At 38.7% G+C, this 20,975-nt stretch overlaps 1 protein-coding gene across 1 annotated transcript; it reads left to right on the top strand.

Annotated features, from left to right (window-relative positions):
* The first annotated feature begins 237 nt into the window (after positions 1–237).
* On the top strand, positions 238–19,090 carry LOC145783977 (uncharacterized). Its single transcript, XM_082595738.1, has 17 exons — positions 238–276; positions 929–1,020; positions 1,693–1,819; positions 4,852–5,005; positions 5,216–6,060; positions 7,055–7,193; positions 7,614–7,670; positions 7,905–8,070; positions 8,459–8,607; positions 10,298–10,422; positions 10,830–11,001; positions 12,713–12,841; positions 13,304–13,431; positions 13,794–13,964; positions 14,461–14,713; positions 17,387–18,574; positions 18,891–19,090. Exons 1-16 carry the CDS (start codon positions 238–240, stop codon positions 18,322–18,324), a joined length of 3,684 nt encoding a protein of 1,227 aa, XP_082451864.1. The 3' UTR covers positions 18,325–18,574; positions 18,891–19,090.
* The last annotated feature ends 1,885 nt before the right edge of the window (positions 19,091–20,975 follow it).

Raw genomic sequence — 20,975 nt, 5'->3', positions numbered from 1 at the left:
TTTGTAAAACCTACTCCTTTGAATACAGAACAGCACTTGAGGCTTTCGTTTTCAGTCAGAGAAAGATCTGCCAGCTTGCTTGTTAAAAAAGACGTAAAATCTAGCGTTTTCTTGTCTTTACATTGGCAGCTTGACTGACACTTCATCAATTTATACGCATTCATGCAGGAGTTATAAATAGAACGATTGATGGATGTCTGAAAGTTTTGAAACTGCTTACCAGCCTCATTTGTAAGAATGGATCAGAAGAGTGAAGGCTCAGGCGGATATTATTCAGTAAGAACTTATTTGCTTCCAGTGTGCTTGCTAAGTTCTGAAAAAATTGTTATGCTCTGTATTTAATAAGTTATACAACTTGCCAAACAACTTAAGATTAAATGTACTCTGAAGACAAAGTGCTGCGTACTGCATCTATAGATATACTTGAATTAATGTACGCTATGAGTATAATTTTGCATTTATTGAGTGTTTTACAAAAGCTGTTTATTCCGATTTCTGAAGATGTGTTGCCACAGTACTTTAAGTGTTTTATTTCGTGTGCCAGTATCGTTTACATATTCTTGTGAGACTTGCGTTCTCATTCTACACAGAAAGAATGAGACTATACAATGCTAACTATACATTCTCGAGGGAAGGGATTTATTTGAAGCCTCCAGTATACTTATGACGACGTATGGCAAGCTTGTTTAAGTGACTTCAAAATTATTCTTTGTGTATGGCAGAAAAAAGGCAGCAGAAAAGCTTATACATTATTTTGTAGGTTGTGTGTATGATATTCAGATATAGATCAACCTAGACGGTAAATCGACCATTTTATACATTGATTCAACGTCTGCAGACGCTAAATCAATTTGAAAAACAGTTGATTTACTGTCTTGGAAGGAACGAATAGATGCATCGTAAATAAAATTTAACATGTTACTTTTAGTTACTTGACAACTTCGGAAGTGAAGTCGGTTCAACTTTAGAAGATCTAGCAACTCATTGGGAAGATAATCAAAACTTCAAAGACAATGGAAGGTACAGATTGGGGTGAAGAATGGTTACACAGAGTACAGCAGTTTTTGTCTGCCTCACCAACAAAAAAATTTGCATTTGGTGCAAAAACAATTTTAAAAATGACTTTTCGCAACTAAATGATAAAAATTTGCATGTTTTATCTTCGTTCAACTTTTTAAGAGTTTAAAAATCGAAACTTTTTGCTTATTACGAACAGTCATGGATAGTGATTGACTTTATTTCACGCCTCTCACTTCAGTGTATTGTTTGGTGTCTTGTAGTTTGAAGTCACCACCATACGAGTCAAGCTGTCTATAAAAAGACGGAATGCTCTCTTCTGCAGCTTTTTTGTTGTGTGGTTAAGCTGCCACTCAACTTAATGCTGTTGCACAATTCAGTATATAAAGGAAGTTACTAAACAATACGTGATTCATCCATAGTCTGGCAATAGCAGCGGGTATCTTTCATTCTTTGTGCTTATTATACACAGCTCTGTTATTGCATTGCAACGAGACCTTATACGAGCAAGTTTGTGATGAGAAATCAGTAGCCAGCCTGCTATTTTGAGCAAACCATCGAGCAGTTTAAATATGTTTTCAACATTACTATACGGTGCAGATGGCTCAACGTATGCAGATGTTTTATGTGTTTAAAATAACCATAAATCGTAACCGCTGAGATTGATATAATTAGATCAAGTTCTATGTTGTCAACGGAGAGTGAAAATACTATGGATGACTTTGGAAAAAAGTATGCGAAGCCATTGTTTTTTTACAATCCAGTCTACAGCATGGTCTACAAAGATGCGACACCGAAGCAGGTAATATGTGAAGCGTGGTCAAGCTAGTGAATTGCGGTTTTATAGCAAGACATCAAAAACTTAAATACAAACTGCTAAAGTAATACTATACGCAAACTGCTAAACCTATTTGGACATCGAATCTTATTCTTTTTCAAGTGTTTATATTGTGTAATCTATCTCATCACGACAGTAAATTCTTGATTTTAACTATGGCTATACTCGTGTTGTGTTGCATGTAGACTGTAGTACGTGTTTTCCTCTGGAGCTAAGTGCACCATCTGGGAATAGATTTACTAAAGCATAAATGCTCATTTTTTAATTCGAAACTTTCTGGTGAGAAAAAACTAATCGTTTGGAAGTTGCCAAGAGGTAAACGAGACGGGAAAAGGTTCACAATCGGACTAAACCGAATATTCAAAGCCAAAACTTAGTCAGGAAGAGAAGTCAGTCGTAACAGACTTGTTCGAGGATTAAGACTAAACGAGTGCTTGTATCCATTACGCAGATGCACAGTAAAAATTGAAAATGAAAGCTAACTTACCTTCAACAACACTTAAATTACCTTCAACAAGTGTAAACAACAAAGTGCTACAACGCACATTTGAAGCTTAGTATAAGAGTGTACTATTAACTATCAAAATTGTTTTCTTTTATCTCATCGCAACGGAAATGTGACATCACGTAGTCATTTCCTTCTATAGAATCTATAAACTGTGGTACTGCGATTTGGTTTGTGGTTTTAAATTTGTTCTGCTTGGTTGTGTTATTGCGTTACCGCATTTACCAAACTGTGATTTTTATATGCACTTGCTGTAAACTGTTTGTGAATAAAAGATAAAATATTTCTTTTCCTCATATGGAATTAAATTCTTTATTTTGGTAATGGCGTCTTTGCATAAGGATGATAAAACATAGTATACATTAGCCAAAATCGCTTGGTACATGTGCTGTTACAAAAAAGGGTTCTGCTTTTTTTGTATATGGCAGCTTCTTGAAACCACAATCAAATTTGCAATCAATATGATTATGCTACTTAAACATCCGTGACGTTATCCGAGCCTTGTGTCATCCGCTGTTGTTTTTGCTTACGTAGGCCCGAATCACGTCATGAAAAGAGTTGTCACTGTCGTCTGCAGTTAGCGTGATGTGAAGTAGAGGTTGTTTGAAAGCGCCGACGTGTGCCAAACACATTGCAGTTTCTGTTGGGACGTCGGTTGAAAATTGATAAAAAAAGCATTTGATTGATACAAATGCAAATTATACACAAAATTCTGTGAGATGTTTTGCCACGAACAGGTAGATTGTCAAACAGGCTTTCAACAATTATCTGTTCGATTCCAGGGCTCCGAAAGAGCAGGGTTAGTGTTATTGTGCAATGCTTGAAAGCCACACCCACCGTATTGAGAGAATGTTAACAGTGACATATTGGGAGAATTAACTTAACCGGGTGTTTCCGTAAACTAAACGTAGCTACCAGTAATGACAACGCAATCCACGATATTGTGATAAAACACAACTCATGCAATTTCCATAGACTGTAGGCTGTTACAATTATTCACAGTTGTACATTATGTATATCTATTTACTATATTAATTGGTTCACATCGGCTTTTGGGCTGTTCAAGTATCATCATGATGCTTGTCAATCTATGTGGTGCATCAAGCCATTTTGACACTCTCCTGGGGTGTGATCGCTTTGCAAGCCAGATCAAATTTTCCAAACACTCACAGACGTTAATATAACGACGTGCTATGCATGTTATGTAAAAAAGATTTAAACGTGGTATCGTGTACGTTAAAATTGAAAAGCTGGAGTTCATTTTTGTGCACGTTTTATGAAGCTCGTTTACAACAGATATACCGCAATCCGCAAAATTACTTTCACTCTCCAGGAGAGTCACGTGACATTTGAAGAGGTTATTTTTGATTTGTTTTGTAAAACTACATCAAAAAACTCACACCCCAAGTTTTATTTATACAATTTTAAAGTGACTCCTTATACCGTTATGTACCGAAACTTTTTGCGTCGCTTGGCTTACAACTATTTATATTACAGTTTCACACTGAAAATGGAATGAGGCTGTTCACCAGGCATTTAATTAAATAATATGGGGTGTTGTACTGGTGCAAATTAAGCTAAACTATCACCAGATGTATACAGTGACAATATCCTTTTATTCCGACGTTTCGTCAATCAGACACGACTGACTTTTTCAGTAGAACAGTAGAACCCAGTAGAACACCTCATATCAGTGGCGTAGCCAAGGGGGGGTTGGAGGTTACAACCCCCCTCCCCTTTGGCACGCGTGTGACGTCACTATATTGAGAATGATGCTTTCAGTCAAAAAAAAAATTGCCTAATTTTAAACAAAATTGCATTAAAAGAGCGAGTTTTGCCAATACCAAACATTCAAACATCTCAGCCAGGAACTAGCAACAAGAAAACATAGAGACTTAGCTTTATTTCCGAAAAATGTCGAAGAATCTTATCCTTTTGCTATGCCACCGGACAGCATCATTTTACAAGAATGTTCATACCCAAATTTTTGTTGAAAATGCTCTCAGAATGCACCAAATTCAAAGCAAATTTTCAAAATTTACGGGAGGAGGCCCCCCAGACCCCCACCGCTGGGTCGTCAAAACCCCCCTTTCAAAATTCCTGGCTACGCTACTGCCTCATATAACACTTTCAGACTGTTATGCAAAGGTTATTTTAATTCAGCTCGTTTTCAAAACAATCCATACAAACTCTTTATTGGTCATCTCATAACTTATTGAAAAAAGATAATATGTAATTTTAAAAGTAAAGTCGTCTTTCTATGAGACACAGGTTAGGCAAGCGTATGATACTGGGTGACACACAAGTAATTTTGACTTTGCAACTGTTTGCATGGCAAATTGTTTACTGAAGTGCAGCTATACCATTTACAACACGAATTACTCACTTATTTGTAGGCTATAATGAAAATTATTCAAATTCAAATAACGGTGTGATTAATGCAATAATCAATATTTCTATTTAAGTTTCTATTACAATCAATATGAGGCAGGTCAAACGTCATACTCTCATTCCTTTGGATCAGCTGAACGGCAGAAGTAAGCATGCAGAGGAAGATGAAGGAAGACACCGGAAAGAACGCGGTGGCAAACCCTCAAAGAAGAAGAATGTTAATCGACCTCATGGAATATTTTCAAAAATTTCCGGTAAGTGTTACGTGCAGTAGATGCTCTTCGTTGATAATGAGGTGTTGTGGTGCTTGTGTTACTTTTTCAACACCATGGGATGTAAAACCTTGCAATACTGCTCCAAAAAGTGACATTTCATTGTATGCTCATTGCTCATACAGCCATGTTTGCCATTGGTTGTATGAGCAAGAGCACTCCACCATTAATTCAAAATGTTTTATGTTGCAGCGGCTGCTCGTCGACATTCCCATTCAGACTCTTTATCCTTCCATGAAGAGTCCACATCTTCGTCAAGGAAATCTTCCCAAGCAAGTTTGCATGAAATTAACGAAAATGACACAAGTGGTACTCCTGCGAAAAATCCTCCAGACCAGAAACATTCACCACCCTCCCAAGAAGAAAATCACACAAAAGGTGTTGTTGAGAATCAAACTGTGTCTTCCATAAAGAAAAGTCACAAAATTCCTCCAATAAAATCGCCGAGAAATTCTCGTATCCTAGCTGAAAATATTGAGATCTCGATTGTGAATGAACAGAATGCAACACAAGTAGTTCACCCAGTTCCAGTTCCAAGAAAAAGAAACAGGTCAAATGAAACCACAATTGACGACCAACGCAAGGATACATCTCACACTCCGACAGGTTCCAATTCCACCAATCAGGACAAGTCTCCTGCAAAGGTCACACCTCCATTAGCCGACGTTTCTACATCAGACCCAACTAAAGCTTTTGGTTCTACGACTTCCATTGATTCGCAAATCTCCACTGAAAACCCGCCATCTGACCCAGAAGCAATGACGATGGCTGACGTCATCACGGAAGTAGTAATGACCGAGGGTGGAGATAACTCTGCAGCGAAAACCGAGGAACTAGCAAATGCCAAAAATAAGCACATAGCTCCTTCTGGACCGTTAAAACGTAACAAAACGCTACGATGGACTGGCACAAGAAAGGCAAATGCTCTCATGCGTGAATTCACGCTCAAGCATAAACAATCCGATGTTGCAAGTTCGTCAGATGTTGACAGTCCTTGTCAAGAAGTTGAAGTACTCACCAGAAATCCTAAAGTGCAGGTAATTTTGACGTCAAATATACGTAAACTTAAAATAAATTATGAGAGTTGAAGTTTAAAAACAAAACGGCTTTTAATGAGCAGCAACAAGTTCTCCAGCTACAAATAACCAAGTTTCGTTTTTTTGCGTCTGACTGAGTGACAAACGATGAATATGAATAAATCAGACATTGATTTCGTTTTGAAATGGCTCTTGAAGCCGTTTATAATTTTTTAATTTTTATTTATATGAACAATTTCTTTCTTGAGAACACCACTACTTTTGTGAAGAAGCGATGCGAGAGGGCGCCATGAGTCCATCGTCAATCTTCTTTGAGCTTTCTTCTGAACCACTACGTCCTGCTGTCAAAAGACTATCTTGCAGGGGCTCTATTCACTTTTAAAATTCGGAGGGGTGACTTTTGGACAGTGGGCTAAAATCGTCATAGTCATTTCAACAACAACTTTCAACTCGTCTTAGTCATTCCAACCACTCCAATGAGTAGGGGGGTGATCAACCCCCTCACCCCCCCCCCCCCCTTAGATAGAACCCATGCTTCCTGGGTAGCAAAATTTGTCCCTGTTACATTGACTCAACGTCTGCAGACGTTGAATTAAACAGTTATTTTGCTCGTTGGACTGGAATCTGCTGGTTTACATTTAAATTCTTGTTGATGGTGGTTGAGAAAATTAATTTATTGATAAGAAAAGTGGGAGTCGTGCAAGAGACCTGTATTACTCTGTTACTGCTCGTATGCATTGCACAAGGCAGCTTCACTGTGTGTTGCGTGTTTTAGGTTTCTGATGGACTTTAGCTGAAATCGTGTCAAGAATTCATGCTGACTACGTCACTGACTTGAGTGACATGCTGTATGCCTACATAGCCTTGATATTGCCAATGCTTTTTTGTCACGAAGTTTTCAGATTCTATCGCTTGTTAAGATTTATTTAGCTCTGCTTTGTGACATGTTTCGCTGAGCCGTTTTTAGTAGCAAATTACAAAAATATGTTTATAGAGACGCGTGAAGCCTATAAATACCGATTCCCGTTCATGTACCCCGTCTCAGCAAACCACAAGCTTTGGTATGGAAGATGAAGACGAAAGCATGTACAGCACGCCCAATGATGCCGATGTTTCGAGCTCGGAAAGCTCTGGTAGATGTTTGTGCTGTGCTTGTAACGTGGCAGGGCTTCTCAAACTTATTTTTATTGTGCTACACCATTTCAGAAAATGATTTTCTATGTGACCCCTTGTTGGGCAGTATACCATGTGAACTACCCACTGTAAGCTCACTTTTAATTTGTCTGGCGATCCTAAAATTACGATTTGCGACCCTGGGTCGCGACCCACAGTTTGGGAAGCCCTGGAGTAGAATATTGAACGGTGTATGCCACACACGGATTGAATTTAAGTCTTTTCTTGATACTGAAATATTTGTTTGTGTATATTCATTGCATGTTTTACTCTCTGTGCCATAACTCTTTTATGTGAGTGCAGTTAATGCTCAGATCTTTTGCTTGTGATATTAATTGTAGTTGTGTGACGAAATTGTGACGAAATTGTCATCTTTTCAGACGCCCCTCCGAATACTATTACAGACGCCAAGCCCACTTTGAAACCAGCCATAATAAGTGAGAAAATTGTTCTATTAAGAATGGTACAGATGGAATACGCTTTTGTGATTATGCAGCTTTGGTATTTCTATTTGACATGGAAAAAGTTTAGTGTTAAAACAACTTGTTGTAAAATCTTTTCCATATTTTTTGTAAGATCTATTTAGTAGTTTTTGGTATGTCATGGCTAGAAATCATTGTGTAAACTCTGTTGGTGTATCAGTGCATTTAAAAACGCAATCTTTTCGCCAGGTCCCTCACAAAAAGACGGCTTTGTCGTCCTGTCCTCTCTGCTTCCTCCAGCACCAAAGTTACGTCGCACACAAAGTTCCAAAGTTCGAGCTTACTTGCAGAAGCTGGGAACGAACGTCAATAACGCACTTGGATACGCAGTCACTCAATTTCTAGAACAAACCTTGTAAGATGCTCATTTTCCCGAAGACATTTTGACAGTAGGGTTGACAGGGAGATCTAGGGTTACTCTTGGACCCTGCCCAGGATAAGTTTAGGGGCCCTTAACCTCCTCAATGGACCCGAAAACTTGAAGAAACATCCACGTATTGTTAAAACGTGGTGCGTTTTTCTTAAAACTGCCTTGATTTGGCCTCAAGCATCTCATTCGTACTGGGCCCAAATTATCCTTTCAACAACCTTCCTTTTTAATTTCTTGTTTAGTAAAATTGTTGATGATGTATAGAGTAAGACAGTTCAAGTGATATTGCATTAAGCTTTACTATTGACGTTTTTTTTTTTAAATTATATTCTTTAACGTAAATACAGTAACGATGATGTATAATATTCAACAGAAAAAACAAAGAAAAGCGTCCTCTTGTGTTGCTACACGATATTCGGAGTTTTCTCACTGACATAAAGGTTTACTTAATATCTAATCCTCACATTGGACTGGCGAAAAGAATTCAAAAAATAATCAACAAAAGTTCTATTGTAGACGTAGGTAAGTTGAAGGCTTTCTTTTTGTGTCATTGCTTTCCAGTCAGCACATCAGTCATTTTTGACATCGATTCAACGTCTACAGACGTTGCAGAGTAAAAAAGGCTGATGTGCAGGCATGGTTGTTTCGTTGAAAAAACTTTTTTTTTGTTGGCCGATTAAGGCATTTGGTAGGCCCGTGAGTTTCCATTAAAGCATGAGCATGTTGTTTAGCAATTGATCTTTCACACCGGTATTTATGTAAGATTTGCAAACTTTGGTCATCTATTGTCAATGCTGAGAAAAGCAAATGGCACCGGGGTTGATAGGGCAGCATAGTGCTATGTTATGCAGACACTATGCGTGCTTGCCGCGTTGACTCTATAACGTAGGCTATGTAAAAGAATACAATATTCAACTTGCTTTTTGTTGTATTTGCCATAGTTTCTTGTAACATAATGTTACTTCAAAATTGCGTAAAACGTTATTCTAAAAAAAAAAAACTATATAGGACTGTCCATGGACTTTCCGATGATCTTGCGGAATTTTTTTCTGTTTAAACCGAAACCTCTTAAAGGTCGTTTGTAGAAAATTCTTGGTGTTGCACACGGGTTAGTAATTGTCACAGTAATCTATAAGCTACCAAAATTTTGTTGAAGTACTTGCACAAAAAAAACTGTGTGATTTAACTGCATTCAGTTTAAAACCAGTTTTGAAATACTTTCTGCTTACGACTTACGGTGAACCTTGAACAAGTGTAGCTCATCTGTAGCACGCTTTTTATTTAGCTATGCTTGCAGTTAAAAAAAAAGTCACCTTCTTTAAAAAAATGTCATCAATTCATAACCATCGCAGAGCAAAGTAAAGCTATTTTTGAAACAAGATTCTTAAAAAAGAAATCGATAGAATTTGGCTTGCTAAGCAATACTATCAATTTATCAAAACAATACAGTATTATCAATTTTTCATCATGGCAGAGCAAAGTAAAATTATTGACAGGCATTCATTGTTGATTTCCTTGTATCCTTAACTCTCGGTTGAATAGTTCAGTTTAGTTTATTTTGTTTCTGACCGTCACAGTGAAAACAATGCATGCCAACAATAGCAGAGGTTTAAGAGAATTAGAAGCGACAAAACGCAAACGTCAAGACGTGTTTAGAGACCGGAATAAGATATCAAGTTGAACAATTTTGTACGGATGCAACACCAGCAAACCGCCAATCATGGGCTGTGATTAATGCAATCGATAACGATCACTCACCTATTCTACGATTACGATAAAATTACTTGAAACGTTAAAGTTGCCATAACTTGTACATTTTACGATTTTACTTACGATTTCTTCAAATTTTACAACACTCGATTAAATTATGATTACAAACTTTGGTGATTAGGCTACAATTGCAATGCAAACGGTTACGATTACTTGCCTATTTTACGATTACAAAAAAATATTTTAGCCTTGAAGGAATCGATTGTTATCATTACTTGGCCGTTTTGCGATTAGAAACTTGCTTGTTCAAATTTTTAAAACAGTCGACTATGATGACAACATGCCGCTCACGCTTCGTTCTCTTTAACATGTTTCACGCTCAGCCAACTGCGTGGTAGCAGTGCGGAGGTGGCTCTAGAGTGGGCAGAGTGTGTAGGCGTCTAAAACTTTTTGAAAGTCTTCGTCAGCGTTTCTTAAAGGTTGTTGTCATTTGTTTTGTTAGAAGGAGCTGTGGATGATGCTCTGGACCGGTTGGTGCTCTACCCTCTGCACGACATGGTCTATCGTTGCCTTGTTGTGGATTACAGCAAGTCTGGTCGGCTTGCCATTATGCAAGAAGCTATAAGCGTGAGTTGATATTCTTTTCACAGAACATACACGACAACGTAATCTATATTCTATGCTGTTTCCTCACTGATTGATTTATGCAAAGTTGAGTTGTTAAAATTCTACCAGTTTTGTTTTCTGTTCCATATTTAAAAAGTGCATCCCGCTGAAAAAAAAATATGCTTATTAACGATAGCCTGTTTTTGAAACATCCAACATATTATAAACAACTTGTATCATCAATAACTATTTGACCTACAGATCTCCTGTGAGATAGAGTTCAATGTTGTTTCAATGTTCTTCTGTCAAGTTAAAAGTGTTTTGAAAATTTAATCCATATTCTTCTGTAGTGTTAAATTGTTATGTAAACTTGTAATTTTGTATTACGAAAAAATCGGATATTTAACAGAAAATTATTTTTGTTTTAGATGGCGAAAAAGAAAACTCTGAAGGAGCTTGGAATTAGGAACAGTTTAATTCCTCCTGATCCTGCGGCATTGGAAGTAATCAAAGGACATTTTGTTCAATTGCAGAGGACATATTCACCGTACTTCAAACTAAAAGAGCTACTTGCAGCCGTAACCAAAATATATCAAAGCAGTAAGTATGACTTTTTTGTTATCATACCATTAGCTTGGAAGTATTTCAAGCAATTAAGAAACGTGTTTCGATAGCAAGCAACTGGTTTCACAACACATAAAAACACTTCTAAAAACTAAGATGTTATTAATTTCAGATTGAGCAAGTGTTATTATTGATTCATTACATTATCGAATTGCCGATAAAATATAATGTAACTTACATGTAACGCATGTGAAATTTTTAAGAGTTGCATTGCTGATACGTGACGTTAAGTGATTTATTTTACTTTTATAAAATGCCATCCAGCTCTACCCTAAAGTCATAAGAGAAGATTCATTGATGGAGATACTGTACGCGGATGATTTGGTTTTGTTGCGTGATACAATGGAAAGTCTGAGAGATAAATTTGAGAAGTGGAAGGAGTCCCTTCAATGTAAAGGTATGCGTGTCAACATTAAAAGACAGATTGAATAAGTGGAACGGAAGGGGAAATTACAATGAGCAAAATTAACCCATGTGGCGTATGTGGAAGAGGAGTGATGGTAAGTTCTGTTATATGTACGAAATGCAGGAAGTGGGTGCGTGGAAGATGTGCAAAGATGAAAAGAGTGATATGCATTTCCGGAGATGGTTTTGAATGTGAAAGATGCAAGAAGATTAAAGAAGGAATGATTGGTGCTGTTGAAAAGCTGAATGACGAAGTTGAATCAATGAATGCCTTTTGCTATCTAGGAGATAGATTGAATGCCAGTGGTGGTTGTGAAGCGGCAGTGACTGCAAGAGTAAGGCTTAGTTGGGTGAAATTCAAAGAGTGTCGAAAGCTGTTATGTGGTAGAAAATTTCCGTTGAAAATGAGAGGAAGGATTTTTATTAGTTGTGTGAGATCTGCAATGCTGTACGGAAGTGAGACATGGTGCTTACGGGAAAACGAATTGGCGATTTTAAGAAGAACTAAGAAAGCGATTGTGAGAGCAATGCGTGGTGTGAAGCTGATGGACAAAAGGAATACCGAATAACTGATGAACTTGCTTGGGTTGAATGAGAATGTGGATAAGTTGGCGAAAGCGAATGGAGTGAGGTGGTATGGGCATGTTTTGAGAAGGGATGAAGATGATGTTTTGAGAAGAGCGCTGCAGTTGCAAGTGTAGCAAGTAGAGCGCTGCAGTTGCAAGTGTAGAGGGTAGTAGAAAACAAAGAACACCCAAGAAAACGTGGAAAAAGGCAAGTTGAGAAGGAAAGCAGCAAGGTGGGGTTGACAAGAGAGGACGCGTTAGACAGATCGATGTGGAGACAGGGTGTGAAGGCGATTGCGGCACTTGGAGGTGAATCCGGCCACCCTCTGTAACGGGGACATCAACGGATTAAAATTGGACTACTACTACTAGTATATTCTGTTTGATTTTATGATCTCATATGTTTGTTTGGCAGTTTGGTCGACACGTTTCCGTTTCCCGACATCCAATGTAAGAGGAATCGTTCTTACCCAGCCAGCAAAAGCTGTTTTGTTTAACTCATCATCGTTTTAACGTTACCAGACGTTGAAATGATGTAAAAATAAAACAAATATCGGTTGATTACCTGTAAGACACGGGAAAGTCAACCACGAAACATGTGAACAAACTAAACTTGCAGAAGATGATATATGTATCCAGACAGCAAATCAACCATCAATTTGCTCTCTGGGACGTATTGGTGTCTGTTGCTCAAAATATTTTTTGTTTTCTTGCAGCTAAAGACCTCAACACAGATGATCACAGCGCTCGTAAGATCGGCGCTGATGACTTTCTACCTTTGTTGGTGTACGCCATAGTGCAATGTGACTTCATTGCAGCTGACATAGAAACCCAGTACATTGATGGTAAGTCGGAAAAACAATGTTCCTGATCGGAAGTTAGCTTCAGTATGGAAAACGTTTGTGTTAAAGCAATGTTTGAACCAACATTGTAGTTGGCCCATGGGATGTTTCTTGTCAGATAAGTTTGCTTTCGGCCCGAGCATCAGGAAATCTTATTCTTTTTTTCGACAAGATGATGTTGATCATTCATTTATGAGAAGATCCTAGCTTATACGTTGCACTTTTACGTGATCGATGGCTGACCGACTAAGTTGTCACAAGTCTTGCCGCGTTTGCCTCATTGTGACTGGTGAGCCTCCAATCACACAAATGTTGAGGTGCGGATTTGACACCGACTAAACCAAGAATGAATGAACAAGTAGAATTTTGTGACAAGCAAAGAATTACTTTTTCATGCTTCAATAATGTTCTTATGTCCAACAACAGATATTACAATAAAAGTGTAAGAAAATAACTTGTTCATAGGTTTGCTCGACCCCTCTTTACTCCTTGGTGAGGGTGGGTACTACCTCACAACACTAATAAGCGCCATCCAGGTCGTTGTCAGCATCAAGCGGAAAGAAGCGGCCTTGCCAAACATTTCCGACTTGCAAGTAAGCCAAGTTTTAACGACTTGCCGCCATGTACAAATCCGTAAAAAAGATTTTGGTTAATTTCATTTCATTTTTGTTGTTGAAAAGATGTATGAAAACCACCAGTGCGTGAAGACATCATGCTAAGGGTGTAGTGTTAATTTCACACCTGCATTGATAAACCAAGCTGTTTGTGAAAGTAAATGGCGAATGCCTTTAAATTTTTTTCTACTATATAATTAATAAAATCCACAACTACATATCTTTCTGCAATATTTGCTCTGGGATTTAATTTGAAACTGATTTAACTTTGAAAGCCTTTTCTAGCAAAATCCAGAACTATGGAATGGCTCGTGTTTATAAACGAATGTATGTTATTTCAGGGATTTTTAAAAGTTGGCATATCACCGTCCGAGCCGAACCCAAGCAATCCACAAACTAAAGACGCGGACCAAGAAATTGTAATGCACAAAACTCTTCACGTGCCTCCAGCTATGACCTCTCGAAACCTCTGTCAGATGATTGCCAAGAAGTTTAAAGTTTCTTTACCTGAGGTTAGCTTGCAGTTGGTTGTGCACAGGCTTTTTACTTTGCCTGCAATGGTGCGGTTAGAAAAGATGGTTGTGTCGGGAGAAGGCAAACACAACTAAAGTGAGGCCGCTGGTCTCGTGCGTAACGAAAAATATAAAGCAAGACCAGGTGATGCCGATTTGTTTGGTTTACCTTTGTGTTTGGCTCTGTCGGTTTCTCACGTACGGGATTGATACTGCGATCTTTCGTATTCGAGAACGCTCTTTTCTTGACTTCTTTACTTTTGTCCTGAACACTGGAACGTGTAAAAATCCGACACTATTTCATGTGATACGACTGAATTTTAGCACTGAAATATTTCTGAACTTTAGCAAAGATAACAGTTTACAGTAGTTTTCGAAACATTTGCTGAACCTTTATTTTAGTTTCTATCGTTTGGACAGTGTGGAAGTGGTACCGGAAGCTCGGCAGGAATGATATTTTAACTCTAAGTCATAAATTTTTATTGACTTTTTACAGAACTACTGCCTTCATGTGGTAGTAAACAACGTTGCGCATCCCTTGGAACCAAACGAATGTCCCCAGCTTGTCAAAATGGATCTGCTGACTCAGTTTCCCGCGTCTTCATTTTATTTTTGTTTTCAACGACGGAATATCTCTCCGAAGCCGATCATTGACGTCAGCGCCACACCAAGCCAGTCTGAGGATATACCAGCCGTGGATTCGGTACCTGAAGTCAAACAGAGGGTTGACAGTTCAGAAAGCGATACCAGTAAGTTTACTAAAAGGGGTGTCTCTGTTAGTTGGGTCGTCAATACCACTCGGTCAATACCAATGGCTTTATCTCTGAAATGTCGCTTGTCTCGTTTTGTAAGCTTTAAGTCACTTAAATTTTCAGCACTAAATTTCTTTTTAATATTAATGACTTGTTGATGGTTCTTAGATGGTGCATAAGTATTTTAGAAAAGAAGAGGGTAGCAAGTTAGTGTTACTTGATCTTCCCCGTACGGTATCTCTCTCACAGTAGCCGACGAACATCTGAATAACTTTGCATATCTAACTTGGTATCTACGGTATTTATAAGTGTATTATTTTCACAGATACTCAGGTAAGTCCACCTTGAAGGCCGTGATAAATTGACATGCATGCTTTAACGTCGATTATTGTCAGCATGGTCCAACTACATGCTTGCAAGGTTTTGGAACAGCGGATCGTGTTGTGTGTATGTAGCTTATTTTCATTGAAATAAGCTCTCCTTTTGCATGAAAGCTTCGTTACATCACGGAAACCTTTACCAAATTGCAGTGGTTCTTGTTATTTGATTCTGTGAAATCAATCGGTCGTTCAATTGTAGTTGGTAGTGCGTTCCGGATATATAATGTATTGCGGTTTTAGTCACTGTCGTAGTTAGGTTAATTAAAAGTCCTTATCACTGCAACTGCTCACATTTACAGTGAATTGGCGAATCTTTCACCTTTCCAACAAAACATACACGCTTGCCAACAAAGACGGAAAGTCCATAAAGTCTTTACCGTATCGACTATTAGATCTAATGTAATAAACGAACCTTCAGGGATAGATACAAAATTGCTATCATGCGGTAGAATAGCACTGTTGCAGTTGCATGGAATCTTTTCAGCGACGTTGTTCGACAATAGTTATAGGCTTCCTCGTTTTTATTTCATGAAATTTTTGCTTGTTTTTGTCCGAGCCTTTGGGATCACGTCTTTATCTTTTTACCACCTCAGGTTGGCGGTATATTCACTCCGCGGTTTCATTCAAGCGCCTAAATGAAGCAAGTTACTAATTTCAAAACAAATTTCTCACAAAACGTTATCATAAAAATGATTGTCTTTTGCATGGACGCTAACAATGACATCTCAGATAGCTACCAAGTCCTATACTCCTATCCTACAGCTTTAAAAGTTCGGCAGTATTTGAAATCCCTCGGGAGAGCAGAGGTACTGTTAGCGTTTCTTTCTCTGTTCTCTTCCAGCTTTTGAGATCAGTTCTCAAAAATTCCAGCACCTTCTTGAATTGTAGGTCTTCAAAGTGACTTATCACATACTATGATGAAACGAATAGATGCAAACGCGACAGTTGGTTTTCAGTATCAGTTGACTTTAGATTCAGACTCGTTTTCCTGTAACGATTTTTGGTTAACTGTGACTTGGTTCTTTCGTATAGCCCAAGTAGGCCTAACTTACCGCTTTTGACAGCCTTATTTAAATGAAAAACTTACACTTTTAGCTCTTCCACTACTATCTTTCTGCCGATAAATTATTTTGAAGGAATTTTTATTGGCTATTTTGTTGCATTGCTTATGTGCGTTATACACCGCATATGGATGTGTAGGCCTATTAAAGTTTATAATAAATTGATTTCCGTAAGACTAGTTTGAATATTCGGCTGTTGGTATCAGTGCTGTGTTGTCAACAAGTTTGCAGTGCTGTATGTGCAGTATCTTTGTGTAGAGCTTTGGTTTTTCGCTTTGTAGTTGAATTAGCTTGGAGTGCAGTTTCGTTCAAGTGCTTGTGTCAGATTGTTGTTAGAATGAATTGTTTTATACTTTTGCTTCCCAAGTTTTAAAGTTTATATTGTAACATTGGCCCAGGGCATTGGCCCCACAGTTCTGTGGTCTGCTGCAACAATAGTTGTAATCAGCCTCACCTTCTTCCGCTATAGTATTGAAATGTATACGTACATTTGCGTTATATTGCGGTACCTTCTCATAATGCACCGCATCACATCATTCGGTCCGCGTTGTGCTCGGAGATTTTAAGCAGTCCAGGGCTCTAGGCTACTTGTAATCAAGCTCTGTGGTTGTTTGACGGTCGACCTTTGCTGTTTGTCGGGTGATGAAGTGGTGGCACTTTGGTTACAGTTACTACAGTATTCTGTTCTTTTTGGATTCAGTTCGTTCTGTTGAAAAGGTGCTACGTTTCTAATACCATCGCGATAAACATCACTCGCATGTGAAGACTTTGTGCTCCGATCACCCCTCGGGGCCCTCGCCACCACTGTGCCGAGGGGTGTCGTCGTCACATTGACGGCTGGTATATGAGCGGGAGGCTTGGACTACAACACAACACATTTTCGGTTGAGGCTGATTACAACAACAATATCGTTGAAGTCTTTCCATGTGTTTTGTTATTGCGGCATTAGAAAGTCGTTTTAATCCTAATATCATTGATAAATTATTTTTGCATTAATTGAAAATAAGCTGAATGTTCTTAGGAAATAACACCTTCCTAATGTTTTTTTAAAGCGTCCTGCCCTCAGCCAAACTCACATATTGTTTGGGAAGAAAATTTCTATATGGTTATGATATTTAGCTGTTGCTTACTCCGGGGACCTGATACACTGTTTGTAAAGAACATCTTACGTAGAATGTTATGTAGAGAAAACTCATTTCTTAACTGAAACTTATATTTCTATTCTCCAGCATCTGGAACAAGTACAGAAAAAGAAGTTGAATTCTCTGCGGAGAGCGAATCGCACGATGTGAAACCTACTTCTGAAGAAAATAATGCTAGTTGCTTGAAATCTGAAGCTGAAACGGATGACAGCCGCGACAAAGAAGAACACTTCGAACTAATAAACACCCTTAAAAGCGACGATATAAGCGCAAAAAATGTCATCCCAGATCCCACGTTGATAGTTGGAGAGTACACTTCTTTTCATGAAGAAGGTTCAGAACAACACCAAGATAGTTTAACAGATGACGGGAAAAACAATGTTTCTGAAGATACCGGTTCACAAGAGGCTAGAAATAAAGACTTCGCCGTTCAAGATAACGATCTTCCAGAAGACGGACACTCTGATGAAAGTAGTGATCACGAAAGAGGGCTAGAAGAGGTTGGACATGACCAATGTGAAGATTCCCATAAAAACCTCCAACAACCGCTTCCGGAGGACACAAAAGAATCAGATTCCTCCATAAGTGAGGAAGACGAAGAGTACGAAGCTTCAAGCGCATCTGAAGTTGACATCCACCCAGTCACAAATGTTCGGAAAACACCTGAAAATGAAACTTCCATGCCAAACAACCCACCTGTGCTACCCTTGCACAAAGAAGAAAGCATGCCTTCACAAGATTCTAAAAAAGCGATAAAAAGAGAAGTTCCTGATGAAATGTTGAAGACATCACGAGTTCCAGCAATAACCATAAGAAGCAGCGGTCGAGATAGGTCTTCCATGCGAAGTAGGAAGTCAAATTCTAGTGGAAGCACTGGCTACAGTGACATTAGCAACAATGACGACTTCTTGTCATTGGGAATCACAAGACCAAGCAAAAGAAAATCTTGCATGGCGAAAGAAAACGTTGCTAGTTTGACCGAATATTTTGAGTCGAAGAAATTATCAAGCTCACCACCAACCTAATGCGTTTATTTAACTTGTTTTATTAGTAGGCATAAGTGCGTGCAAACAACTTGTAAAATTACTTTAGTTTTTTACTGCAGTGTAGTTTACGTTTTTATGCAACTGTAATCGCTGACGATGATCATAATGACGTGTCCGTATTAGCCATGCATCTGCACGTGTACAACCTACATGCCAGGGTAGTAGGCCTATTGTATCAGTGATGAGCTCACACATCTAACATAGCTTAAATTGCATGCGAAACGTACAGGTCGGCAGCTGTGGCCGAGTGGTTAGCGCGTTGGGCTCGCAGTCGAGAGCCTGCATGTTCGACTCCAGCCACTCGCACTTGCTGTTGTTTCTCTGGGCAAGAAACTTTACGATAATTGCCTCTACCTAGTGATCGATTTTCGAGTAATGGGTAGTACCAAATTTAAGTCATAAGTAGAGTAGACAACCGGAAACAGACATTGCTGTCGGCTGCAGCGTAGGTCAGGTGTATGTCGGAAGGCGTACACCGATGCATAGCGCTCAAGTCCGCTTTCCCGCAATGCAGGATAAAGATAAACAAACAAACAAACAAACAGGTCGCGTGTATTTGGCTCCAACGAATGCGTAGCATTGTTCAATGCTAATCTACAATGTACATACTTTTTGAGATTTTTTATTGCACTTTTATGACGAGAATCGGTTGTCATTGTGGTGTAGGCGACTGAACTCTATTTATCTCTTTTACAGTGTTGTCATTTTGTGAATTGCGCAGATTTAAATATAACACGCGTGAGGATTATCGTCTCACCATTCAAATATGTGTTGAAAAGGTCCATTCAAGTTCTCCACCACCTATATATAGGCTATAACATATTTAGGTTTCATATTTGATGTCATCTTCATTTGCAATCGTCTGTCATAACAATGTAATAGAGTATGTGTTGTTTTTCAGCAGGTGGGCAGTTTCAGCAGGCCCTATTTATTTGTCTATTAGCTCGCGTTTGTTTTGTCCGTGTAGCGGTAGCACCGCTCTTTTGAAATGTTGTAGCGGTAGCCAGCGCCGGATTAACATAGTAGCAGATGTAGAAGCTGCTACGGGCCCCGCGCTTCACAAGGCCCCGAGCTTGGTGAACAAAGCATTTTTTTACAAAAACATGTCGAACATAATTGGTAAGTAATTTTTGGCTTGCAAACTGGAATGGCATAGGAGAATATTATAGTTGTAGGATTAAATTACTAGTCCCAACGTCATGTCCCTTCCTAATTATTGTAAACTTTAAAAACCGGTAATTTCCGCTGGAGGTAACTGCTTGATCGAGTGCCACGAACCCACGATGCTGGTCCTAGATGTTTTGAGATGCCACTCTGCAGCACGATGGTCCGCAAGAGCTAATGCCATTAAGGTTATTAAAGAACGTTTTCCTTTTATAAAGGAGGCTCTCGAGAAACTTGCGAATGACCAAGAGCAAAAGGCAGAATGTCGACAGCTCGATCGCTTCCAGGCAACTCAAGCCTCTCTTCAAGCAAAGCAACAAATTTTCAACATTGCTTCAGCGTTGTGTGCCTCTTTGCCAGGATCCCAACAAACTTTCTGAGAACAATTGTCGACTTACTCGATCGCTTCCAGGCAACTCAAGCCTCTCTTCAAGCAAAGCAACAAATTTTCAACATTGCTTCAGCGTTGTGTGCCTCTTTGCCAGGATCCCAACAAACTTTCTGAGAACAATTCTCTAAGTTTGAGTCTGAGGCGCAGAAACTGACTCAAGTGCCAGATTACCGACCAACAAGCGCAAGAAGAATTGTCCGAAATCGAAGGCGCCGTTCAGTTCCAGATGCAATAGATAAATCAATCACCTAAAGACAGATTCCGGGTGGAAGTTTATCTTGCAGTATTGGACAGCCTATAATCTGCGCTGTAGCAACGTCGCAAGGCATACACCCAATTGAACACACGGTTTATAGTTTTTTTTGCGAAATCTGCATGACCCATCTGCGCAGATCCAAGAAAGTGCTGACAGACTTTTAGAAGCATATTCCTAGGATTTGGAAGACGGATTGAAAGATCATTTATCTCAGTTTTCAGACTTCGTAAAGCACATGGCTATTGATTGCTCCTCTCCTGAACTTATCTATTTCACTTTGATTAAAGAAAACAATATTGACCACCACGTTTCCTAACATTGACAATTTGTTACGCATTTATCTATGTATGATGGTAACTAATTGTAGGCTACTGGAGAGAGATCATTTTCAAAATTGAAGTTGATTAAAAACTATCTGCGAAACACGATGGGGCAAGAGCGGCTACACTATTTAACTCTTTTGAATATTGAAAATGACGACGTTCTGAAGTCACTGAACTCGTCTGAAATAATTGCCAAATTTGCAGAGATCAAAATACGTCGAAAAGACCTTTGAATGATATTGTTGAAGTTTGATATTTCTGATAAGAAGGAAATTACCAGTAATATTTGACATAAGAAAACTACCGTTTACTGTCCTGTAAGCGGAGAAAATTTTTTCTCTCAACATTGAGAAAACGAAGAAACGGAAGTCTTCATCTTTCAGCAATCTAACTAGCCAGACTTGGAATTTTCTTCAGTCCAGTTTTCTTATGTCAAATATTTGATATTTCTCCTTGCAAATAAAACATTGCATTAGACTTTTGTTATTTTTGTTGT

Source organism: Aplidium turbinatum, chromosome 15 (assembly GCF_918807975.1).
Source record: "Aplidium turbinatum chromosome 15, kaAplTurb1.1, whole genome shotgun sequence".
NCBI lineage: Eukaryota > Metazoa > Chordata > Ascidiacea > Aplousobranchia > Polyclinidae > Aplidium > Aplidium turbinatum.
Note: the sequence above shows the minus strand (reverse complement) of the source record. Positions and strands in the feature narration are given on the sequence as shown.

Excerpts from the sequence above, each read along its gene's own strand:
- LOC145783977 (XM_082595738.1), top strand. The coding sequence starts at position 238 with ATGGATCAGAAGAGTGAAGGCTCAGGCGGATATTATTCA. Across the intron at positions 1,021-1,692 it reads AACTTCAAAGACAATGGAAG|ATCAAGTTCTATGTTGTCAA; the intron begins GTACAGATTGGG and ends TGATATAATTAG. Across the intron at positions 14,714-17,386 it reads CAGTTCAGAAAGCGATACCA|CATCTGGAACAAGTACAGAA; the intron begins GTAAGTTTACTA and ends TCTATTCTCCAG.